This window comes from Gnatocerus cornutus, chromosome 2 (assembly GCF_029298725.1).
Source record: "Gnatocerus cornutus isolate USDA-ARS CGAHR chromosome 2, icGnaCorn1.1, whole genome shotgun sequence".
NCBI classification, from domain to species: Eukaryota; Metazoa; Arthropoda; class Insecta; order Coleoptera; family Tenebrionidae; genus Gnatocerus; species Gnatocerus cornutus.
The window spans coordinates 18,016,419-18,040,376 of record NC_142234.1 but is presented as its reverse complement, the minus strand read 5'-3'; the positions used below and the strand labels follow the sequence as shown (position 1 = coordinate 18,040,376).

Here is a 23,958-nt window from a genome sequence, read left to right as displayed (position 1 = left end):
AAACTATTGAGTTTCACTAAACGATTGTATTTAATATTCCCTCACAACTATTTAAGCATTATAAAAGTTGATAAAAACAAGATTATATGGCACAATCAATCCTGAAAAATTCTTAAATCGTAATTAGCCATATTTGCCCGCATGGACCAAGCACCATGCGTCGCTCCATCCATCTCTGTGGCGACCGCATTGCTGCTCAAAAGTCGATGTTGAGTACCTCCAATCCTCGCTCCACATTCGTAACAGTTCGCTTCTTCCATGGCTCCCCCACAACGATCAATTGCATAGACATGGCCATTTGGGCACTTATACCAATGTCCCTTACTGAATCCCATCGCTTGTAAAATTTCTCTCCTTTCTCGATCAGAAATAGCCAGACCGGTCTTCATACTCTCGTTTAACTCAGAAAGAAGTTTCTTCAAAACATCGTTGCTTCCATTGGTAAAACGTTTGCAATCAAAGAGATGCTTCTCAACTGCTGCAATGGTGGTCTTGACAGCTTCTACATTTGTGGAGAGATGGCGAAATTGTGGTGATTTTTGAATACAGTTGAACTCCACGATTCTGGATAATCTGGTGATTTCCAAGCCAACGTCTTCTATTTCTTGGGCTGTTATGTAATCCCGTTGGAGTATGTAGAGGATTAGATTGATTTGTGGAAAAAAGAGCTCAGTGGGGCTGTCAATGTCGACTTTATCAGTACAAGTGACGTTGAGCATGTCTTCTAGTAGTTGGAGTTTTGCAATGAGGGCTTGAGCTTCGGCGGTGTTAATTTCAGGTTGTCGTCCTCTTTTGTTTTTTTGCACGCGTGATTGGATACTCTTTAAAAAGACGCCAATCTGCGGACAAACTAGAAAAAGAATCATTAAAAAAATCCAAATCATTGTCAAAAACTTACATATTAGTAACTTCACACTAGTTGCTCGCAGTTTCTTTAAAGCAAACTCAATCTGTTTTCTTTGTTCGTTTATTTCTTGTGGGCTTCCGTTAATTTTATTTTTCACCTGTGCAATATCTTTGATCGCTTTTTTAATGTAGTCCCGGTACCTCTGAGTCGTCCGAATTGCAGTCTTACACTTCGGACACACTTTGTAGCTAATCTGATTCTCGTCCACCTCCAACCAATGTTCCATTGCCGAGTTCTCAATAACGTGCCTACAATCGTTCAAAAAAACGTATCTTGCGTCTTCGGTTTCTGTACCAAAGAACACTTCCAGTAGCTCGTCCTTGTTGCAAACCATGCACAAAGGGGGACATGGATCTCCGCAAAAACCAATGCAGGGATGACCACACTTTAGTGCCTTTAAGCAAGGTTCTGTGCAAGGGGGAACAGTACAGATGTCCCCGCAGTATTTGGTACAAAACTGGTGACGACATTTCCTCGTGCAGGGTTCTTTACAAGGAGTACAAACTTCTCCACAGTGTTTCCGACAAATGCTGTGTTGGCATTTGTATTGACAAGTTCTTTTGCATGGACGACAAGCTTGTCGACATGGGAAACTACACTCGTGGTTACAAACCAATAAAGTACCACATTTCTCTGAACATCTCTTGTGGACACGTCCTTGTAGACATTCTCCACAAGTTCCAGAACAGATGTGTCCACATTTTAGTTGCATACCGCATGGTTGGGTGCAGTATTTTATCAACGATTTTGGGTCCACTGAAGAACTTGTCATGTGACACTCCACTTTGGTTACCAAATGACCGCATTCTGCTGTTATTCCCTGGCAATCGACTAAAACCGCGCATCTTACGGAAGTGCATGGTTCGTTGCATTTTTTGGTGCAAGGGTGGCCGCAAGCCAACTTCAGAGGACATTGTTTGTTGCAAAGGCGGCGGTCTGGGATTTCGCAGCATTTACTTTTGATTTCGTGGCCACAGAGTGGAATTGTTTTCGTCACCTAAAACGATAAAAATTCACGAACAAATCTCTTAGGGAATTGAGGGAGTTTACCTTAATGTGGCACGGTTTGCACGGCTCACAACATTTGCCTTTACACGGATGAGAACATTTTTGAATTTTAGAGCAAGGCTTTTCACAGGGAAAATCGTCCACATCCGAGTTACAGGGTACATCGTAGTAATGATTACAGTTCGTTCTTTTTTTCCGGACAATACAAGTACATGGGTCACACTCTTGGAAACACTTCCTTTTGCATCGATGATCCTCTTCTTCAACAGAGCAGCCTTTCATGAACTTGGTGCATGGTTTTTCACACTTGTACTAAAATTATAAACTCATACAAAACATCAAAATTCAAAAAAAACTTACCTGCAAATGATCCGGATCATTTCGAACATGACAATCTAAAGTACAAGCGTGTCCACAAGGCTGCACTTGGACATCACAAATATGTGGACACCTGTAAGTTTCAGCGTCGTGATGACACGGTTTATTCGCTTTATGTCCACAAGGTAGTACCGTTGGTACTAAAACTTTGCATCTGTAGACCTCGGGATCAATGTGGCATTCTATGCTCACTTGGTGGCCACACTTTAATGTCCTTTGCACCATGTAGCCACAAGGGCCACAGGTTTCAGAACACATTTTTTTACAAAGATGAGTTTCGTCTTTCTTACATAACGATCTAGAAAAGCAATTATTATTATAAATTTTTACAAACGTTTAACGCTTACTTGTTACACAGAGCTTGGCACCTGTAATTATTATGGCCCCTGTCACGAATGTGGCACAAATAAGTGCATTTATGGCCGCAAGTCAAATCCATGTCACACTTCTTACTGCAACCCCCTTCGGGGACCGAGAAGAAGTCATTATCACACTTCACGAGTGTGACTTGGTCTTGGTGAATTTGGCACCTCAATGGAAGTTCTTTGCCTAGAGATTTCTGCTTCTCCAAAGTCGTCTTAATTTTGCGCCACAACTGTAACAAACATCAAGAGTAAACCAGCTCAATCCAATCTTTACGTTGTTACTTCATTATTACTGCAGAGTTGTGGCATATTTCCCATGATGTACATCCCATTTCTTGCTCTGGACAAGGCGACACACACGCGATTTTCAATAGAAAGAAAACCAATTTTATTCTCGTCGTTGTTCCGAACCAACGACAGAAGAATAATGTCGGACTCTTCCCCTTGGTAATTATCCAACACTGCGACTTTCATTCCGCTCAATAAATTGCCGTGTGCCTTCTTCACTTTGACAAACTCGAAGAACTGCCCCAAGTACGCCGCCAAAATCGTGATATTCTCAGGACTATATCCATTCAGCACAAGATGTCGAGCTAAAGAAATAAGAAAGTTGACTTCATGTGGGTTTGTTTTACTCGACCCTTCACACGCTTCCTCAGGTTGGTCGTGGTCAACAAAAAAGACACAATTGTCCACCCCCCGTATTGACGGTCTGTGTAAAACAGATGGGTGGTCTTCCAAGAAGTCATAAATTGACGGTCGGATCAAACAAGATATTTCCGGTCGCATGCGATGTTGAACATTAAGAGTATAACAGTGGATGTCATTGATAAGCATTCTCTCAAACAAACTTATTCCCAGTCGATACTGTTTTTCCATGCTGAAGTTAGCTGTGGTTGGTTTGAGTTGCTTGTGGTCCCCGATCAAAATCAAATGCTTGCAGTGTTTGGTAATGGAAGTGACGATGTGCGCTTCTAAAACTTCTGCGGCTTCTTCTACTATCACGATCGGGTTCTTCAACGTTTGCAAGGAAGATCTTAGCCGAGCGGCGCTTGTGGTGGTCATTCCAACGACCAGTGCACTCTTCATGGCTCTTACATCTTCAATTTGGCGCATTTCTTCGTATTCTTTATAAGCGGTAGGAAAATCTTCAGTGATCATTTTCAACACGTCCGACTCTCGTTGCTTGTACAAGTTCAACCAGTAGAAGTAGAGTCTCCAACGACTGTCAAAATCGATGTCATGGGGTCTCCTTAAATCGACATCTGCTGGTCCCTCCACGTTGTCTTGAAGTGTCCTTCCATAGGCAAGTTGCCTCTACAAAAAAATGTTATTTTTAAATTTCGGACTAGTTTACGCACCTTTAAGTATTCGTAGGTTTGTCTTAACCCTTCCATAGCGATTCGTAATTCTTCTTCTTTAATTAACTGCTGCAGAGAAGGATTCTCAACTCGTGTCAAATGAAGCAGTTCATCTTCATAGTGCTTCAGATTCTCTCGAATTGTACTGAGAGTGATCAAAAACTTTGGCTTGAATCTGCTCATTTGGGAAATTTGATCAAAAATCGAGTCGAAGTTACAAATAATATGTCCGTTGACATCATCGAAGTAATCCACTTCCTCCTCGTCGATAAATTCTTCGTTGATTCCAATTCTGTTAAACTCTTCTTGAGCCTGAAAGTGGTTTTAGTATAAGTTGACTAAAATAAATAACAGTACCTTCATGACGTGTAAATTATTTCGAGTTTGGTATCCATACGTAGCACCTTCTAGAAGCCATTCTATAATGGCATCTTTTCCAGTTTCCATCCAACTGCCGTCAAACCCAGGAAGCTCTTTGAAGTTATCAAAACTGACCACGCTGTTGTAAAAACTGATCTGTTCTAAATTCTCTGCAATGTGCTTGATTTGTTCTAAGCAATTATGAACTTCTCTTCGCTTTCTAGCAACAGCATCATCTCTTTCAGTTTTGTTTCTTAAATTGTACTTCTCCAAATTTGTGTTTTTTGACTGACCACCAACACGAATAATATCTCTAGTGATAGGAAGCAGACCTTCTAGAAACTGATCCAATGCGTGGTTTGTGTAGCAAATTACAAGCATAGGACTGTAGTCAAACCATTTGTCGTCATTATCTAGCAGCGTCTCAGCTATTTTAAGTCCAAGATATGTTTTGCCCGTTCCTGGAGGTCCTTGAATTACAACGATTTCCTGGGTGATAGCTGCTTTGAAAGCTACCATTTGTGACTCGTTCAAGTTATAAAAATTTCCACTTGGCCATTCTGTAAGTGGACAAAAAGTTTTCCTATCGATTACAAACTTAGAGTCTGAGCTCAAATACTCAGGAGCTTGAACAGAAGATTTCACTCGAATGAAGTATCTCTCCATTGGAAAATTCGCTTGCGTCATACCCTTAAGAACGGTGAGCACATGGAAATATGGCTCGAAATACACGCCGCATTCCACCATAAGATACATCGCCCTGTAATCAACTGTGGGTTTCTCATCGAAGGCCACAATCACTTGTCCTTTGTTGAGATCTTCCAGTTTTCTTTGACCGACTCTACCAAATAATAAAGTCTGGAAGTTGTCTTTGGTGAAGCAAAGCAAAGATCCAAACATGAACCGTCGGGAGTTCTCAAAATTCAGCTTTTTCTTATTGGAAGCAAAGTCAAGTCTTTGACAATAAAACTCGTTTATTGTCTCACTGCCCAAAAAATGTACGCCCTTGTGAACTCTTACGTTTTCCAAGTGGTTAGTTGGTGCCGATGAGCGGTAATTCGCGATACCATCTCTCAAATGTCCAACAAAATCCTCGCGTAATAATCGAAACTGAACGTCCAAGTAATGCTCCACGTTTCTGTACGGACCTTTGACTACGTTTTCCCTTAGAAAACCGCGTCCTCCTACAATCTCTTCAGCGCTTGGATAGACACTAATTCTGCGGAAGTCATCAAGTGGTTCTTTGGTGTTTTGTTCACTTGGTTGCTCCTCCTCGTTCTCTTTCGCTATCTGAATCACACCATGGAGTTTCACAACTCTGGCTTTAACATCCTCTGGTACTTTCGTTTCGTGAACTTGTTCGAACACCGGTATGTATACCTTCAGAGAGGTAATCAGTCCCGGTAGGTTTTTACCAGCGAACGTTGGAACTGTGTTTAAGAGATCCTCGAAAATATCCAGTAAGTTAGTGAAAAACTCGTTCGGGTCTTTCCAGAAATATTTGCTAGACCGTTTCGCGAAGCTGTCTTGTACTGGTAAACACGCAATGAAAGTCTGCAATTTGCTAATAAACTTCGAATTGAACGAAGTTTGTAGGATGTTGTATTTAGTGTCGCTAAACGCAGAAGAACTAACTTTTTTCAAGATGGCAATTATAAGTACGACGAAATCAGAACTCAAGTCTTTTTCTAGCATCTCGGTAAAACCTTGTCGCTCTTTTATCAGAGTCAGGATCATTTTTTCAGGGTCGTTGTTCAAGAGATTTTCTAGAAACATGAAACCCATCGACTTTCCAGGTCTTTGACCATATTTGTCGGTTCTGGAAAATTCTCTTCGGCGGTCGTTGTGAAAAGCACCTCTTCTGGAACTTGAGAAACTTGAGCCGCGACCACGATAGAAACGTCCTCCTTGTCCATCTGAAGAGGTGGCGTCGTTTTCTAAACAAAATAAAGTCACATTCAGGTAAAGCTAAAATGGGAACCTGGCGCATTTGACATTTTTTATTAGGCCTTAAAATACGAATGTGTTGGTAGCACTGATTGACCTTTAAAATCGACTGAATAACTACAAAACTCAACGCAAACAACGGAAAAATAAACAAAATAAATTTGTTTAAAGATTACTGCGGTTGAAATATATCCTTTTGTAATCTAAATCTACTTATAGCGCGAACTCGTTCGTGATGGTGAAAGAATTTGCATATTAAGCATGTAGGTTTTTACTTTATGAATTAAGTTCAATTACAAGCAAAATTTTCGGATGAATTTCCTCTTCCTGGAATAATACAAGGAAAAAAAAAGTTGAGAAAATACCTTGCCTCCAGTTTGAGGATCTGTGCCCAAACATCCTTCGAGGAGAATCTTCATCCATCGTCACTCAGAGGCAACTTGGCATTACCAGAACACCGCACTGAATTTCGACGATAATTACACTTTTTTAATCAATTTGCAAATAGTCAGCGCCCACATCCACGCTGAGTACGAAATAGCACTCGACAACACTTATCTCGGTTCCGACGCTGCCCTTCCACGTAACTGCAATGACGGAATGCATTCGGACTTCCTTCGCACTTCCATTTTCGACATCATCAATGAAAATATTCCGAATTTAACCGATAGACTTGATGAAATTAGTTGGAGTCGTAGAAATTACAAATAAAAGCCACTCAAAGTAGTGCAAACATAAAATCATAGAACAAATGGAGAAAAAAACAATTTTTAATTTAAGCAGGGCACATGCTTAGCGATATTGAATGATTTAAGTGAATATTGGATGACATCAGAATAAAGGGAGGGACATCCCCGATAAATATGCGAGTACCAATGTGACGGCGCGAAAATAACCAAGTACGGTTTATCAGTAGTGATTTTATGATTGTGATATGATTATGAAACGGATATTTCCACGTACTGATAACGTGATGTGTAACAATCGTCATTTATCATTATGACTAATTCGGTATTCTCGGATCGTGGGAGGTTTTGAAATTTATAATGTGTTGGTAGCTCTGTTCAAGGTCTATTTGATTTTGAAAATAAATAAAATACAGTTTAGCAGCTATAAAATCAGTATATTAATTTTTTTGAACACAAATTCGATGTAACGTCCACATTACATTTGTTTCTGCTTCTGACAATGGAAGGAAATGAGGAACAAAGTAAACGACAAAAACTTAAAACATTAATTTTTAACTCTCAAATATTTGGTTAATTACAACGCAAATAAGTGTAGACAATAAACACTATTTTTAACTCTGTTATAGATTCATAATTTCATTATTGGTTCAGACATATAATAAATAAAATCTATTAAAAATTTATAACTAACAGCTTCTAGCAATACATAAAATGTTTAAAATCACAAGACCATAAGTAAATTATTTTCATACAGAATCATCTGAAAATAAAGCAATGAATGATTGATTTAAAAAAATGTTTGATTTTACCGTGATACCACCACTTGGTTTTCTTTGGATTTTTATTGCAAGTTTTCACATAAAAAGCGTTATCGGAAGGTCTTTGCTAGAAACAACGTTATGTAAGAACTGAGAGTGTCTTAGCTCTATTCTTACCTTTTCTTTACAACTACTGAGCATTGAAACAATTGAAAGACAGACTGATTGAACAGACAATGCAGGAGACCAATCATCTGTCAATATTGAAAGGCAAATGTGTCCGTTGCTGTAAATATGTGGATGAACTGGAATGTTATTTCCAACAAATGTGACCTGAAAAGTTAAAAGAAATATTTCCTCTCCTCTTAATAAATTCAAAGCACCTCAGGTGAATCAAAAGGATATTTGTTACTAAATTTAAACTGCAATTGGAAGCGTTCTCCTTCATACAAAGTACCAGCGGCTCCTTCCATGTTTATGATCCAACTAAAGAGAATGATTGGTTATGGGTTTGTTTTGACAGCAATAGATGGTCTTACTGTAACAGATTCTGTTCTGCTAAATCGGCATCGACGGCCACTCCGGGCGGAGGCTCTTTGATGAGAGACATCAGTTCTTTTTGCAATCGCTTCTAACATGAAAATTATAAAGAATCAATGGAACAGAAGGTACAATACGGAAAATGACTTACTTCAGATGGTGACATCCCTGCCATTTTGAAATTAACTTTTCATTATAAAATTGCTATCTAAAGCGATCTAAATGGGTCCAGTTACTGATTATCAAGTTCAATTTAGCATCGATAGAATTTGGAAAACTTACTTTTGATGGTGCAAACAATTGACCAGAGTAATTTGGCCTTCCAGCACCTTTCAGTTCTCAAACAATGAACAGATCACCATGGTTGTGTGCCAAAGTAAATAGTTCCATTATTAACGTCACCAGTGGCGTAGTCACGAGGCGATGAAATTTAATCGATAAGATTATTTTTCTCTTTGCATTTTTCCAGTTAAAACCAAACATTTTCAAAAGATAGGAACGTTTATACCCATTTTATCTATAAGAAAAATATTGTGAGATCATTATCGTTTGCAATCAAGTCATCTATGAAAATAAATCCGTACAATTCACTCGACTAACTTGTTCAAAAGATTTTTTATTGAAAATGGAAACATTTATGATTACTTACTTTCAGTAACTTATTTTCGGTAACTCAGTTTGGGGCAACCACAACTGTAAAAAAGCCAAGAGAAAATCAAAAAGAACTGAAGTCATCAAAGATGCGAGACAAAGAATGCAAGAAATACCTTCAACGTTGATTCGTCATTTGCTCGCGTTTGGAATTGCAGTTATTTGACACGACTACAAACAATAATAATCACACGATATAAGCTATAGTGAGTTTGAGGGTGCAAAAGTCTCCTCTCGAATATTTTCATCGCCTACAAAAATTTTTAATTATTATTCAAAAAAACATGGGAAACTTTGTGTCAAATGTGACATCTGTCAATTTCCGGGTATTGGTGACACTAACCTTGTCGTATTAAAAATACCTAAATTTGATTTTGACAAATGACAAAAATTTAACGTTTTGTTTTAAGTCAGTTAAGCTTTAATTTCAATATTCATTTTACTTTGTTTTTGCCGTTCCTTCGTGCTACGCCACTGCTGCCAAATAACCTTGAGAATGACACTCTCAATGACGTTTAAATCGTCTAACTTCACTGCTATTGTCAAAGATTTGTTTTCGAAATTGATTTTTTGTAGACAGAATTTTCATTCATTGCGACCTCATTTCAACAATACAATTACTTAATCTTGTTGGCAAACATAATTTTTGTGGCCCAATAATTGATTTTATGATTTTAGGTTAAATGAAGAAAGACATCACAAAATGAATTTTGAAACAACTCTTTTAACTCAAAAGTCTTAATTAGATTAATCAGAAGATGCTTTAAAATAGTAACCATGAATCTCGGAGGTGTTATTCGTTTGAATAAAACTGGTATTTGTATACTGTTTACACTCTTTTTGGTACTTTTCATTTATATGTTGACCACAAATTCTAGTGGTACTGAATCCAGTGTTAGGATAAATTTGAAGCATTTATTACAAGTTTCTATTAATGCTGCTGAAAATGGAGGAAAAGAAGTTGTTAGCAGTAAGGATCATTTAGAAATAAAAATTAAAGGACTGACTAAAGAAGGTATGAAAGACAGTGTAACAACAGCTGATTATTTATCACACTGTGCCATTTTGAAAACTTTGAAAAATGCATATCCAACTCTTCATGTGATCTCTGAAGAAACTAAGGTTCATTGTGAAGAAAACCAAATAGTTGAATATACTGATAGTGATGTCCCCAAAAGTTTACCAGATACTTGGATAGACTTAAAAGATCTGACTGTGTGGATTGACCCCTTAGATGCCACTTTTGAATATACTGGTATATTTAAATCTGTTATATTTTCACCACTATTCTAACATTTATTTAGGAAAGTTATACCAATATGTAACCACAATGGTTTGTGTGGCAGTTAAAGGACAACCTATAATTGGCGTTATACACAAACCTTTTCTGACTGATCAATCCAAAACATCCTGGGCGTGGGTAGGCAAAGGAAAGTCGAATAATTTAAATTATGTGGTCTGTATTCTCTATTCAACACCACCAAAGTAGACATTTATTTTTAGGATGGTGAAAGAGACAAACTTAAAATTATTGTTTCCATGTCACACTCAGGAGATGTAAAAAAGATTCTAGGACAGAATTTTGACAATTTTGAGTTAATCACAGCTGCTGGAGCAGGTAAATTATTGTGTATTGACAAAAAATAATTCTAATTTATATTATGAAGGTTACAAGTCACTTGAGGTGGCAAATGGCAAAGTTGATGCGTATATCCACATAACGGCGATAAAAAAGTGGGACATTTGCGCCGGAAATGCTGTAATAAACGAGATGGGTGGAAAAATGACCACAAAAAACAACCAATTGATTGATTATACAGATCAAACAAACGTGAAAAATGAAGAAGGATTGGTGGCAACAATAAAAAATCATGACATGTTTGTAGGAAAAGTTTAAAGTACAAACTTAAATTGTACTGTATTACTATGGAAATATAGTCTTTGTTAAACCAATTTTGAAATTCCCGTTTTTTCTAGGGAATTTATCTGTCAGACGTCAGATTGCTATTTAAAAAACATGGCACGTGTTTAACTCGTTAACCTCAACTTTTGAAACATGACACAAAGTGTCAAAAAATTTTTACAGCAAATTTCAAGAGTTCTCCCGAAGTTAAACAATTTCGTTAGTACTAGTTTTGAAAGGAAATATTTACTCTACACTAACGTGGGGCTGTCTGTTTCGTTGTCAGGTGTGGGAGATATAATCGAACAACACTATGAAATTTTATTTAACGAGTCCGAAAATTGGGACAAAATTAGAACTCGGAATATGTCAGCTTATGGAATGGTAACAGGAGTGTTTTGCCACCACTGGTACATCTTTCTAGACCGTTTATTACCTAGTTATACCATAAGAGCTGTGATGAAGAAAATTGTTTTAGATCAAATAGTTTGTTCTCCAGTTTGTATTACAACTCTGTTTGTTAGTTCCGGACTTTTGGAAGGAAAGTCACCAAATGAGATGCTTGTGGAAGTTAAACATAAGGCGTGGAAATTGTATGCAGCAGAGTGGGCAGTGTGGCCTTTAGCACAATTTATAAACTTTTATTTTCTACCTACAAGATTCAGGGTTTTGTATGATAACACGATATCTTTAGGGTATGATGTGTACACGTCTTATGTAAAATATGAAGATGGAAAAGACGAAAATAGTTGACACTGAAGAAGAAAGTTTAACTGAAGTGACCTCACTAATGTTTAAATAAAGCAATAAATTAATTTATTTTTTATGGTTTATTTTTTCATACACGTCTCTTATTTTACGATTTTTGAATTTACCGCTTCTGTAACGTCTGATCAGCTGACCGCAACGCTCGCGTCCAATCACAGCGTCTACTGAAAAGTCGCAAGGTTATGAAATGAGTGTTTTGTAAATACCGAGTGAAAATGAGTCTTTTTCAAAATAATTCACTGGAAGTTGATAATCCTCAAAGCAGGGAAGAAGATGAGGAATTGGAGGAGCAGAGAAGACGCCAAGAAGAGGTGAAATCTTAGTAAAACTTTGAATTTCTAAGTGTTTTGTTTCAGTTAGCAGATTTATTAGCGGCTGGAATCGCAGAGTTTAATTATGACGAAAGTACAATGAATTCTTCTGTAACTTCAGTGGAGACAGTCCCAAGACTTGTTCATAACAAACATGACTTAAAATATGATGAGAGCAGTAAAGTCTCAATGGAAAATACAGTCAATCATTTGCCCAATAATTTAGAACAGAACTTTAAAAACGCTGATCAGGAGGAACAATTGAGGATTTTATATGATGTAAGAGTAAGAGAAATTAATAAACTAAGAGAAGAGTTCAATAAATTCAAAGAAGAAGCAATGACTGAAACCAAGATCTTGAAGAACAAAGCAACACTAGCAGAAGCAGAGACTCGCCATCTGCAAGTAACTCTGTCTAATTCTGAGAGTTTATTAGGTAGGTTTGGATTCTCAAGTAATCAGAGTACAATTTTTTGCGTTTTAGTGGAGAAAAATCAAATTATTCACAATCTGACTAAAAATGTGGATTCAAAGGACAAGGAGATTCAGACTTTGAAAAAAACTCTAGAAGAAGTAAACAATTTGAGCATATTATAAGATAAGCAACAATTAATGTCTACTTTTTTTTAGCAAAACTTAGAAATTTGTACCTATCAGTCTACTGTAAATGAGCTTGAGTTAAAACTAGCTGACAACAATCCTTTTAGTTCAGGTGCTAGGAAGTTAAATTCTGGAGAGCTCCAGAAAGTTCATCAGGAACAAGTTGTTAAATTAGAGACTTTCCTTCAGGAACAAACCAAAAAGTGCCAGTTTTTAGTAAGAGAGTATTCATAGTTCAAACTTTTCTTTTTTATGTGGTTATTTAGTTGTGTTACATTGTTTGTTTTGTTATTGTAGGAAAAAGAAAAGAAGTCTTTAGAAGACGACTTGAAAAAGTTGTTACAACATAAAAAAGAAATTGAGGAGGAAAATAATTTAACAATAGTAGGGCTATCAAAGAAATTGCAAAGCGCTCAACAACAATGCAAAGACCTTTTTATGCTAGGAGAAGCGATAAAAAAGGAGAGTGATCATTTTAAAGGTATCACAAGCATACAATTTGTGTCTTTATGCGAATTTTTAAATTACAGAGCGCTTGCAACAACTGGAATCAAACAATTGGGATGGATCTGAAGACGAATTTTTAGCCAGAAGTCTGGTAAACATCTCAGCTATTTATCTCAGTTTTGTCTAAATTTTTTGAGTACTTGAAAGTGTATTACGTGATTGCTTTAGCAGTCCGTTAGTTACATAATACATATCATTATATTGATTAAGTCCTGAAGTGTTTTTCCACAGATATTTAATTGGAACAAATATATTGATTTTAGGACAAGGAAACAATGGTTGTACATTTAGAAAAACTAAAAAGAATGTTGTTAGACAAAGACGTCGAGTTGAACACGCTCAAAGCAAAACTAAAGTAATTTTAGATTTCATGAGAGTTTTTCCACAGTAATCAGTTTTGCTTCAGGTTCTACGATTCCGATATTCAGGAACTGTTTGAGTACAGACGGCTATTTAACACAATGTCGTCCTGTGAAGTGAAACCTTGCAGTATGTTACTTTAAGTGGTACCACCAATGAAATAATAATTCGGTTTTAGGCAACAGCGAACATGCAGAAGTAATAATCTTTCTGCAAAGACAGCTTCAAACTTACCAGCAAGCTGTAGAGGATCGCAACAATCAAATTATGAATCTAAATCTGGTAAACAAAGAACTACAAGAACAAATTGAAGAAACTATTCAAAAGACACGTACAGATATTCAGAACATCTCTCAAAAATACAGTCTGCCACAGCTGGAAACAATGAGTAAAGAACTGCAAAATGCGGAAGACACAATCAATAGTTTGAAACAGGAATTGTCTGAAAAGAACGACGTGGTAGAGAAATTGCAGCGCATCACTCATGAGAAAGACAGTTTGCAAGAAATTATGATCAGAGATAAACTAAACTTTGAACAAACATTGAAGGAGTGTAACAATGAAAAAAACAAACTACTGAAGGAATTATCAGAATTTAAAAAAGTCGAACTCCAACTCGTTGAAGAAAATGAACGGGTCAAGAGACAGTTACAGAAAATCTGTTTGAAATTGGGACTATCAGAAGCCGACATATTCGAATCCGAAAGCGACGTCCATGAAGTAAAATCCCTCAAGTCAAAATACGGACAAATTCACGATCAATTACAACAAGTCTTGGCTCATTTGGAAAATATGAATTTCAAAAGAACAAACTTTAATATAATTTTCGCGTTGAAAAAGCAAATGCAAGACTACTTTACGTTGCTAAACGAGCAGAAGCTGGAGCAGCAGTTTTTTCAAGAAAAGTTGGAGCAATGGGACAACATGTTGAGCGATTTCATCGAAAGTTTGAGGCACAGCTCTGGCGGTGATGCCGGAGATACGGAATTAACAGACAAAATTGAAGAAGTTACAAATGCTAAAACTATGTTGGAGGGCGAGAAATTCGCGTTGGAGTATCAATTGACAAGTCGAGGGAACGAATTAGAAGAAGCGAAGAAAGAAATTGAGCTACTAAAAGAAACAAACAGTACTATTAAACAAGAGTGTGAACAAAATTCGCGCGCTGTTTTAAAGTTGAACGATCAAATACAGAATTTGAAGAAATGTTTACATATAGTTGAAGAAAACAAAGCAGAGGTGGAAAAACAACTGGAGAATACACAAAAGCAGCTCAATGAAGCGAAACAAGAACTAATAGATTTACATAAGGAGGTGAACGAAGTTAGCGAGGAAGCCGTCAAAAGGAATTTAGTTAAACAATTAAAAGATGTGGAGAATGATTTGGAAAAAACTACTGAGAATGGTGAGTTTTTTGGTGGCACAACTAAGACTCAACGATTTATAGTTACAGAGAACGATATTTATCAAAAGTGTCTAAAAGCGGAACTTTTGAAAATGGAAATTTCACTGCGCGATCGCTTTCAAGAGGAAAACATTAAAAAAATGCAAAATATTGAGAATCAGTACAAAACTGTCATCACTGAAAAGTCTGAAATGTACAAGAAAATGAAGGAAAAGTGGAAATTACAGGAAGCGAATTATAGAAAACAGTTTGCGGAAATTTTGGAAGAATGTGGGAAAAAAATGGAGGAGCTTGAACTCGAAAACGCGCATTTGCGACAACAAGTTCATGGCCTGTTTGAAGAATACAAGACCTTCAGGAAAAACGTTGTGGAGGTAGAAAAGTACAATCAATTAGTCATTGGTTGTAAAAAAGCGATACAGGTACTTTTATAATGTTAATTTTCAGATTAGTACTTTGAGTTTTTCAGGATTTGAATAATAAATGGATAAAAATCTTGGAGAATTACATGATCGGTTGTGCAAAGATTGAAAAACAGCGCCGAATAAGTGGTAAAAGTATTGCCCAAAAAATGAACACAGGACAGTGCGAGGTACTTTTGTGTTTCCAATATTTGAGGTATACTAATTTGTTTTCTAGGTGAATTTTTTGGAACGCAAGTTTGATGAAAAAATAAGAAAGTTTAAAGCGGAAAACGGGAAAAAATGAATGGAAGTTAGTTTTAATTTGAATAAAATTTATTTAATTAAATTTCTCTTTTTGAATTTTTTTTGTCCGTTAAAAAAGAATGAGGTAGATGGCGCTGGAATTGTAAGGGATTACAGAAACCTGTAATCAAAGAAATCGACGGGAAATTCTTGACATATTTTTGACATTTTCCATGGTGTTTTCCAAAAGACACCTCCATTTCATCAAAGTTTTTCTAATAATGTTTCTAAATTGAAGAAAAGTGCGATAACAAACGTGCATCTCCCCACAACAGTGAAGCGGTGCTGATCATGCGTAGTTTCTTACATATGTTGTATTCAGTGCATGTGTTGTGTGTTGCGTGAGTTAAAAGATGATTCTGATAAATTAAGTGGTGAAAAGTACATTAAAGATTCGATGATGGTCTTGGACCATTTTAAATTTAGTTATTTTTCAAAAAGAAATAAGACTTTGTGGATAAAAGCCCCGTGTATACCTAAGAAAGCTTCAAAGGTCTTTGAAGCTTTCGAGGCCGTGTTCATGGAACTATGAACCTAGACTCGTTGTCTTTTACCTTGTCACAAATAAGTTATTTAGTTGCATCGTTAACAAAAAAGAACTACAAGCAAGTGGTTGCCGACCTCTCAAAGGTAAGATCGTCTAAATCGAAAGAAAATATTGCAATATGCGTAATACAAAGTTATCAAAATGACAAATTGCGATATCAGCCATGTTTTTCTCGCCAGCTGTCACGCTTACTTACCGATAGAGCAATGTTATCGGAACAAAGGTGTTTTGATTGTTTTTTTTTCTTTCATAATCACACAAAAATGTCAGTCAGATTATACAAGTATTTTTTCTTTTTGAGGCTGTTTTTTGTATTAACACATAATTCGTTTGTAGTTGGTAACTTTGCATGGCCTGGAGGCGGACCGTCACTTGCTCCAATGTCTATTTTCATCAGTGGACTTATCTGAGTCTACCAGCAAAATAACCGCACCATCTCCCCAAAACCAAGCATTGTTAGAGCAGTGCTCCAACTTGTTGAATAAACCCTCACTGCTGACGTCCGTTTGTTACATCACAGACAATCCTTTGAGTAATAATAAGGTGAATTTATTATAAAAGTGTTTGAAGGTTTCTTCATAAACTGTGTGTTTCCAGGCCCTCAAATTTGGACCACAGTTCTTCCAGCAGTTGAGCAAGTGCCTTCGCCTCTCAGCTGTCCAGGAAGTCGTCTTTGCTCTTGCCCTCCGTCATTCTTCAAACTCGGAAGTTTCCTCTCTAGCTCAAGCCCACTTGCGATCTACCGTTCCAGCTCTAGTACAATCTTACATCGAAACTGAAGGTAGCAGCCGTCAACACGAGGGAGGTCTTCACGAGACCACACCAGAGGTTCTGCACCTCATTCTTTCAACAGTTTTGAAAGCCCCTAAAGAGGTAGGACTCACCAACAACGCTCATAGGGCGTTCTTAGACACCCTGCAACGGGACTTCCCCAAGGATCTCGTCCCGGTAGTGCTAGCGCCGTTGGTATATCCAGAACACTGTGAATTATCCCCAGAAATGTCATCAGAAGGCCCCGGGCTATCCGGGGGCATACTAGAGACTTCAATGGCCGATTTAGTGACCGAAATCGGCTTCGGATTCACTTCTTCCGTCGAAGAATGTCGCAACAATTTGATGAAGCTTGGGGGACGCGACATCTCCCCCGCATCCGTGGCCAGGATACTTACCGTAATGTGCCGAACACACAGTGGCCTTGAAGAATCGCTCACTTTACAGTCACCAGGCACGTTCAACAAAGGGAACGAAGGGCGCACGTCTTGGAATGTCGAAGTTCTTGTTCAAGCTTTGAAAGAGGTCGTGCCGAATTTTCAGTGGGGAAATGTCGTGGCCGAGTTGGACCATCCCGATTTCGTTATAAAAGACAGACAGGGACTGATCATTTTAATAAGTGCACTTCGGCAGGGTCTCCAAATGCTAGGTTTCCACTCTGAAACTTTCCCAATTGACCAGTTTTATAGAAGGTGGACGAACGTCGACGGTCAATTTAGTCTTGTACAAAACATACTTAAAAATCCTGATGTGTTCTGTTTCGCTGATTACCCTGCAATGACTGTAACTGTGGATGTCCTGAAAACGCCGCCTGAGCAAGACAGCAAAGAACTTGCAAACTGGAGATCATTAAACCTAGTTGAGCTCTTATTACACATGTCTGAGTGTGGATTATTCAACTATGTCCAAGACATGTTTAAATTCCCCATCCACAACTGTCCAGACGTCTTGGTTCTAGCTTTGCTTCAAATCTCAGGACCCATCACCCTGTTAAGACAAGAACTGTTATCGACTTTGATACCGATTTTTCTACTCAACCATCCCAATTCCGCCATTATTCTACACCACGCTTGGCACACGACGAACATAAACATCAAACCAATAATAATGCACGCAATGGCGGAGTGGTACGTCAGAAGCGATTGTGATCAAACGAGATTATCTCGAATTCTCGACGTGGCACAAGATTTAAAAGCCCTTTCAATGCTGTTGAATGCTCAAAACTCCCAATCCTATCCATTCATCATCGATCTGGCTTGTCTGGCATCGCGAAGGGAATATCTAAAACTCGAAAAATGGCTTTCTGATAAGATTCGAGAACACGGCGAACCTTTCGTCAGTGCATGCGTGAAATTCCTCCACCGGCGATGCCCCCAAATTATGGGCAAAAACGATGACGCGATTTCTAAAGCATCTTCTTTACCCAACGAAACATTGACCACGATAATGTTGTGTTTGCAATCTTGCGTGAACAATGTCAGTCCCGAGTGTCAAGAGGCCATCATGAATGTCGCGGCCAGCTGCACTCTGCTTCTAAAGTCTCGTCAACAACCGCCACTCGTGAGGTCGAGAGGTGTCGATGGACCTTTTAACGTGTCAGCTATTTCCGGCCAACTCTATAACCACACCGGCGTCGACTCTATTCCCGGTTTGGCCACAAATCTAGGGAATATGACTATTTCTGGACCCACGAGCTCTGCGTTTAATTTACAAGGCGGATTGGGTCCATTGGTACAGTCTCCAGGCTCTCCTTCAAGAATTTTGGGAGCTGGACCTTCAAACAGTCCTTTCCCGATGATGCCACTGCAACACCAAGGACCTGTGGGAACTAGTTCGTCGCTGGTGTTGGGTGTTAACCAGATCGGGAATATCGGAAGAATGGGACCGACGGCAAACATCGATAAGAGAATACCAGAATATAACTTGTTCCCGGAAATGTCTCCTAATGTGTCTAAAGATATTGAAGATGAAGCAAACAGCTACTTTCAGAGGATTTACAACCACCCTCCACATCCCACGTTGTCCATCGACGAAGTGCTTGAAATGTTGAAGAGGTTCCAGGACTCTCACAACAAGCGCGAAAGAGAAGTAAGTCAAATTATTAAAATTTTCCACTTTATTCTCCACTAACCATCTACCGATTCTTTTCAGGTTTTTAACTGCATGTTGCGCAACCTTTTCGAAGAATACAAATTCTTTCCTCAGTACCCCGAAAAAGAACTCTTCATAACTGCCCAACTCTTTGGCGGAATAATCGAAAGAAGCATTGTAACATCTTACGTTGCTCTGGGATTGGCCCTTCGATTCGTCCTAGAAGCTCTTAAAAAATCAGAGGGCTCAAAAATGTACTATTTCGGTATAACGGCCCTGGACAGATTTAAAGGTCGTTTGAAAGAGTACCACAAATATTGCGAACACGTTCGAGCAATACCGCATTTCTCCGAGTTCCCTCAACACTTGCAAGAGTATGTGGAGTATGGTCTTCAAAGTCTTGAACCTCCAAATAAACCACAGGGCACTGTTCTACCCGCCAGCATGGCTTCGATGTTGGCGCCTCCAAACACTCCAGTTTCTCAGGTGTACAAACCGAATTCTACCATCAGCTCTAGTGCTCCAAGTAAAGCTAACACTACCACGACTAGTACTTTGGGCAGCCGACCATCTATCGCGAACGCGACGAATATAGACACATTACTTGTCGCCACTGAGAAAGACGAGAAAGTGATTGGACCACCCGAGGCGTTGCAGGATAAGATCGCTTTTATTTTCAACAATCTGAGTCAACTTAATTTGAAGACCAAGTGCGACGAACTGAGAGATATAGTATCGGATGAGTACTTCGCATGGCTGGCACAGTATTTAGTGATGAAGAGGGCGAGCATTGAATTGAACTTCCATGGGTTATATTCGAACTTTTTGGATACATTGAACATCAACGATATCTACAGAATGGTGACCAAAGAGACCTTTAGAAACATTAGGGTCTTGCTAAGGTCCGACAAAGGAATCGAGAATTTCTCCGACAGATCCTTGTTGAAAAACTTGGGCCATTGGTTGGGGATATTGACATTGGCGCGGAACAAACCGATACTACAAATAGACCTGGATATGAAATCTTTACTGGTGGAGGCATACCATAAAGGCCCTCAGGAGCTCCTCTACGTTGTTCCTTTCGTCGCAAAGATTATAGAATCATGTGCTAAAAGTAAAGTGTTTAAACCACAGAATCCCTGGACCATGGCCATAATGAACGTACTGGCGGAACTTCACCAAGAGCCTGAACTAAAATTGACTCTGAAGTTTGAAATTGAAGTGCTTTGCAAAAATTTAGACATTGATGTGTCTCATCTTAAACCAAGCATGTACTTAAAAGACCCCGAACGTATAAACAAGATCGAATATCAGTTGTCACAACAATCGAAGAAAGACAACGCGATGATATCGTCGTCACAAGGCAACAATCAACCTGCCACAATAAACGAACCAGAGCTGGTTAACATGATGCCAGGACAAGTAGCTAACTCTCCTGTAACTCACAACAACAGCACTACTCCGACTTCTTCTCTATCCGCTCCTCCAGAGCCTCGCTTCAGCTACAGCGATATCCAAATAGCCGGAATGACGTCGTTCCAAACTCATACAGTCATCAGTCCTTCAATTTTGCTGTTCCAAAACCAACCTCAGTTGAAGCCTTTGGTGAGATCTTCTATTGAACATGCCGTGCAAGAATGGATTGCTCCGGTCGTAGACCGTTCCATTAAAATCGCCTTACAAACATGTGAACAGATCATTAGGAAAGATTTTGCGTTAGATCCAGATGAAGGAAGGATGAGACTAGCCGCTCACTTCATGGTGAGGAATTTGACGGCTGGAATGGCGATGATTACCTGTCGGGATCAGTTGTTGACTGCCATTAACACGCATTTGAAGCAAGCTCTTGTGGCGAATATTGCAGCACCTACTTTGCAACAGAAGGAGATGATTGATCAGGCGGCCAATATTATTGCTAATGATAATATGGAGTTGGCCTGCGCTTTCGTTCAGAAGACTGCAGTTGAGAAGGCTATTCCCGAAATTGATAAACGATTGATGAGCGAGTACGATCTTAGGAAGATGGCGAGGCAGGAGGGAAGGTGTGTTTACGATTTTATTGTTTGAATTTTATCAGTAATTTTAATGTGTTTTAGACGATATTGCGACGCTATCGCCTTAACTTACCAAGCCGAACGAATTCCTGAGCAAATTCGCCTGAAAGTTGGCGGCATCTCCAACAGTCAAATGACCGTATATGAAGAATTCGCGAGGAATATTCCAGGATTTCTACCGAACGAGCGAGATTCCAACATTTTGATACAAAAGCAAAACTTGACACCCATTGAAACCCAATTACATCCATCCACACCTTTCCCGTTGCCACAAGCGACTGTTCTTAACGATGACTTGTCGCTACTCTTTGAGAAACTGGGATTGGAAATTGAACAGTTTCTCCAAGCCACATCGGCGCAAGCTCAATTTACACATATGAGCTCCAATTTGCTGTTGATCAGAGATTGCCTTATGCATACGTTGCGGACCAGGGATCCCACGCCACCTCAAGCCATTGTCCAAAAAGTGAGTTTAAAATTGAATGTATTGTAGATTTTATGACTTGAATCTTTTCCAGTGTGTGGAAAGCTTGCAAGACTCCCTTGTTTCGACAATCAACGACGCCGACCCCGTGGTGATGCGTTTCAAAGAAATCATCATAAGAATCCTGAAGTCGTTCCAAGACCCTCGCGTCTTTGGACAACAATGGACCAACAAATTGGTCACGAGATTCTTAACAGAATGCCGTGAAGAATATCGTTACAACTTGGATGCCGTCGATACGTTGATAAAATCCGGTCTTGTCCACGTACCACAGTACGATTTAGCCTTGGCCCAATGTATCGAAAACGGAGGAAACTACATGGGTATCAATTTCGCCATGCAGTTGGTGCAACTATACCTAATTGACGACCGATCTAACCAATTCGTTACCGACAACGACCTTTGCAACACCATCGAGATGTTGGCGAAAATTCAGACACACACGAGACAACCACCTGAAGGTTTAGGTAACATCATCGACATCTTGCGTCAGAACCCCGAGACGCCGTTCTTTGGGGACAGAGCGCCTGTGGGGGCCACAGTGCACATACACAACGGAATTCTGCAGGTACGCGCACCGAACTACGAGGACCCTCCTGGGTTGGTCGAGAAAACCGATTTTCTTCTCAGGGAGTGGATTAACATTTATAATCAACCTCAAGGTCGGGATGCCACGAAAGCCTTCAGTGTGTTCGTGCACCAGATGAACATGCACGGAATTTTGAAAACTGACGATTTGATTACGAGATTCTTCAGACTGTCCACGCAGTTGTGTGTGGAAGCTGTTTACAGAATCTTCTCCGACAAAGCCAACGCTGTTCAACTACCGACAGTTCGAGCTAAGTGTTACAATACTTTGGACGCGTTCGTTCGTCTAGTTGCGCTCTTAGTGAAGCATTCAGGCGATGCTAATAACACCACGACGAAAATTCATCTTTTGAACAAAGTTCTGGGCATTGTCGCGGGTTGTTTGCTGCAGGACCATGAAGGACGAACGATCGAGTTCAATCAGTTACCATACCAGAGGATTTTTACGATGTTGTTTCTGGAGCTGAACTCGCCAGAACCTGTTTTGGAGGCTATTAATTTCCACGTCCTGAATGCGTATTGCCATACTTTGCATATTTTGCGTCCGACAAAGGCAGCTGGTTTCTGCTACGCGTGGCTTGAGTTAGTCTCCCATAGAATTTTCATGGGTCGAATGTTAGCTAGTACTCCTCAACAGAAGTGCTGGCCTTTATACGCCCAACTTCTTATTGATCTCTTTAGGTACTTGTCGCCGTTTTTGCGAAATGCCGAACTAGCCAAACCTGTGACCATGTTGTACAAAGGCACTTTAAGAGTACTCTTGGTACTCCTTCACGATTTCCCGGAGTTCCTATGTGATTACCACTATAATTTCTGCGATGTGATCCCACCAAATTGTATTCAAATGCGCAACTTGATTCTCTCAGCTTTTCCTAGGAACATGCGCCTTCCTGACCCTTTCACTCCCAACTTAAAGGTCGACATGTTACCAGAGATCTCCTTCGGTCCAAGAATCCTCGCCAACATCCCCATGATGATCACTCCGGCTCAGTTCCGCAAAGATTTGGATTCTTATCTTAAAGCCAGAGCTCCGGTTACTTTCTTGTCGGAATTAAGAAGTAACCTTCAAATTTCCAACGAACCAGGTGTACGATATAACATCCCTTTGATGAACGCGTTGGTCCTGCATGTTGGCATGCAAGCCATCGCGTACATACGAGGCAAAGGTCATCCGCCTAACATGACCACGATCGCCCATAGTGCCCACATGGATATCTTCCAAAATCTGGCTGTGGATTTAGACACCGAGGGCAGATATTTGTTCTTGAATGCCATAGCAAACCAACTGCGCTATCCAAACAGTCACACGCACTATTTCTCGTGTACTTTGCTGTACTTATTCGCCGAAGCAAACACGGAGGCTATTCAAGAACAAATCACCAGAGTTCTTCTGGAGCGTTTGATCGTCAACAGACCACATCCCTGGGGGTTGTTGATAACATTCATCGAGCTGATTAAGAATCCGACGTACAAGTTCTGGAGCCACGAATTCGTTCATTGCGCTCCGGAGATCGAAAAGTAAGTCGTTTTGAAGTTGGGATTTTAACTTTTATTTCGTTTTTTAGGTTGTTTGAGTCGGTTGCTAGGTCGTGTATGGTCCAGAAGACGACAGTGCAGGCTCAAGAAAATGAAATACAAGAGTGATAACATGTCTTTGTGATCTGTATATATTGAAAAATGGTTACACATGTGAACTCGAATTTATTTTATTTTGCATTGCATTCATTTTTATTTTTCTGGTAATAAGCGATTTTTTTTTATTTTTAAGGATAGCGTGTAGATATAGCTCTGTAAAAAACTAGTTATTTTTAAGGAATTTTCAAGTATTTGTAATTACTATAAATATGTGGATGTATTAAATGGTTTTCAATGTTTTGAAGAAAGCAAACTGGACTTTG

The 23,958-nt window shown here is 39.2% G+C and overlaps 6 protein-coding genes across 7 annotated transcripts; 4 read left to right on the top strand and 2 right to left on the bottom strand.

Moving 5' to 3' along the window:
* Positions 1-11: 11 nt before the first annotated feature.
* Positions 12-6,924, bottom strand: LOC148179680 (NFX1-type zinc finger-containing protein 1-like). The gene is made up of 9 exons (XM_088030250.1): positions 6,692-6,924; positions 4,377-6,316; positions 4,020-4,331; positions 2,941-3,975; positions 2,641-2,888; positions 2,276-2,591; positions 1,958-2,227; positions 899-1,904; positions 12-850 (listed from the first exon to the last, which is right to left on the bottom strand). Exons 1-9 carry the CDS (start codon positions 6,747-6,749, stop codon positions 96-98), a joined length of 5,940 nt encoding a protein of 1,979 aa, XP_087886376.1. The 5' UTR covers positions 6,750-6,924; the 3' UTR covers positions 12-95.
* Positions 6,925-7,550: 626 nt separating this feature from the next.
* LOC148179679 (ubiquitin-conjugating enzyme E2 W) lies at positions 7,551-8,742 on the bottom strand. Of its 2 annotated transcripts, none has more exons than XM_088029218.1 (7): positions 8,596-8,742; positions 8,465-8,548; positions 8,313-8,404; positions 8,157-8,259; positions 7,951-8,106; positions 7,825-7,900; positions 7,551-7,775 (listed from the first exon to the last, which is right to left on the bottom strand). In XM_088029218.1, the coding sequence occupies exons 2-7, from the start codon at positions 8,486-8,488 to the stop codon at positions 7,762-7,764; spliced, it is 465 nt and encodes a 154-aa protein (XP_087885344.1). In that variant the 5' UTR covers positions 8,489-8,548; positions 8,596-8,742; the 3' UTR covers positions 7,551-7,761. The 2 variants fall into 2 exon arrangements, with proteins under 2 accessions (XP_087885344.1, XP_087885345.1); XM_088029219.1 differs by having other exon boundaries at positions 8,465-8,531.
* A 701-nt stretch (positions 8,743-9,443) lies between these two features.
* LOC148179678 (putative inositol monophosphatase 3) lies at positions 9,444-10,917 on the top strand. Its single transcript, XM_088029739.1, has 5 exons — positions 9,444-9,593; positions 9,643-10,219; positions 10,269-10,420; positions 10,468-10,582; positions 10,632-10,917. The coding sequence occupies exons 2-5, from the start codon at positions 9,742-9,744 to the stop codon at positions 10,859-10,861; spliced, it is 975 nt and encodes a 324-aa protein (XP_087885865.1). The 5' UTR covers positions 9,444-9,593; positions 9,643-9,741; the 3' UTR covers positions 10,862-10,917.
* Positions 10,918-10,920: 3 nt separating this feature from the next.
* Positions 10,921-11,691, top strand: LOC148179677 (mpv17-like protein 2). Its single transcript, XM_088029740.1, has one exon. The coding sequence runs from the start codon at positions 11,021-11,023 to the stop codon at positions 11,618-11,620; it is 600 nt and encodes a 199-aa protein (XP_087885866.1). The 5' UTR covers positions 10,921-11,020; the 3' UTR covers positions 11,621-11,691.
* Positions 11,692-11,761: 70 nt separating this feature from the next.
* Positions 11,762-15,547, top strand: LOC148179676 (uncharacterized). The gene is made up of 12 exons (XM_088029738.1): positions 11,762-11,946; positions 11,992-12,382; positions 12,431-12,519; positions 12,577-12,762; positions 12,844-13,027; positions 13,077-13,144; positions 13,317-13,408; positions 13,460-13,542; positions 13,592-14,818; positions 14,861-15,240; positions 15,288-15,410; positions 15,458-15,547. The coding sequence occupies exons 1-12, from the start codon at positions 11,851-11,853 to the stop codon at positions 15,524-15,526; spliced, it is 2,988 nt and encodes a 995-aa protein (XP_087885864.1). The 5' UTR covers positions 11,762-11,850; the 3' UTR covers positions 15,527-15,547.
* Positions 15,548-15,958: 411 nt separating this feature from the next.
* Positions 15,959-23,948, top strand: Not1 (CCR4-NOT transcription complex subunit 1). The gene is made up of 7 exons (XM_088029911.1): positions 15,959-16,155; positions 16,409-16,615; positions 16,670-18,931; positions 18,995-20,976; positions 21,031-21,454; positions 21,507-23,578; positions 23,626-23,948. The coding sequence occupies exons 1-7, from the start codon at positions 16,054-16,056 to the stop codon at positions 23,702-23,704; spliced, it is 7,128 nt and encodes a 2,375-aa protein (XP_087886037.1). The 5' UTR covers positions 15,959-16,053; the 3' UTR covers positions 23,705-23,948.
* Positions 23,949-23,958: the final 10 nt, after the last annotated feature.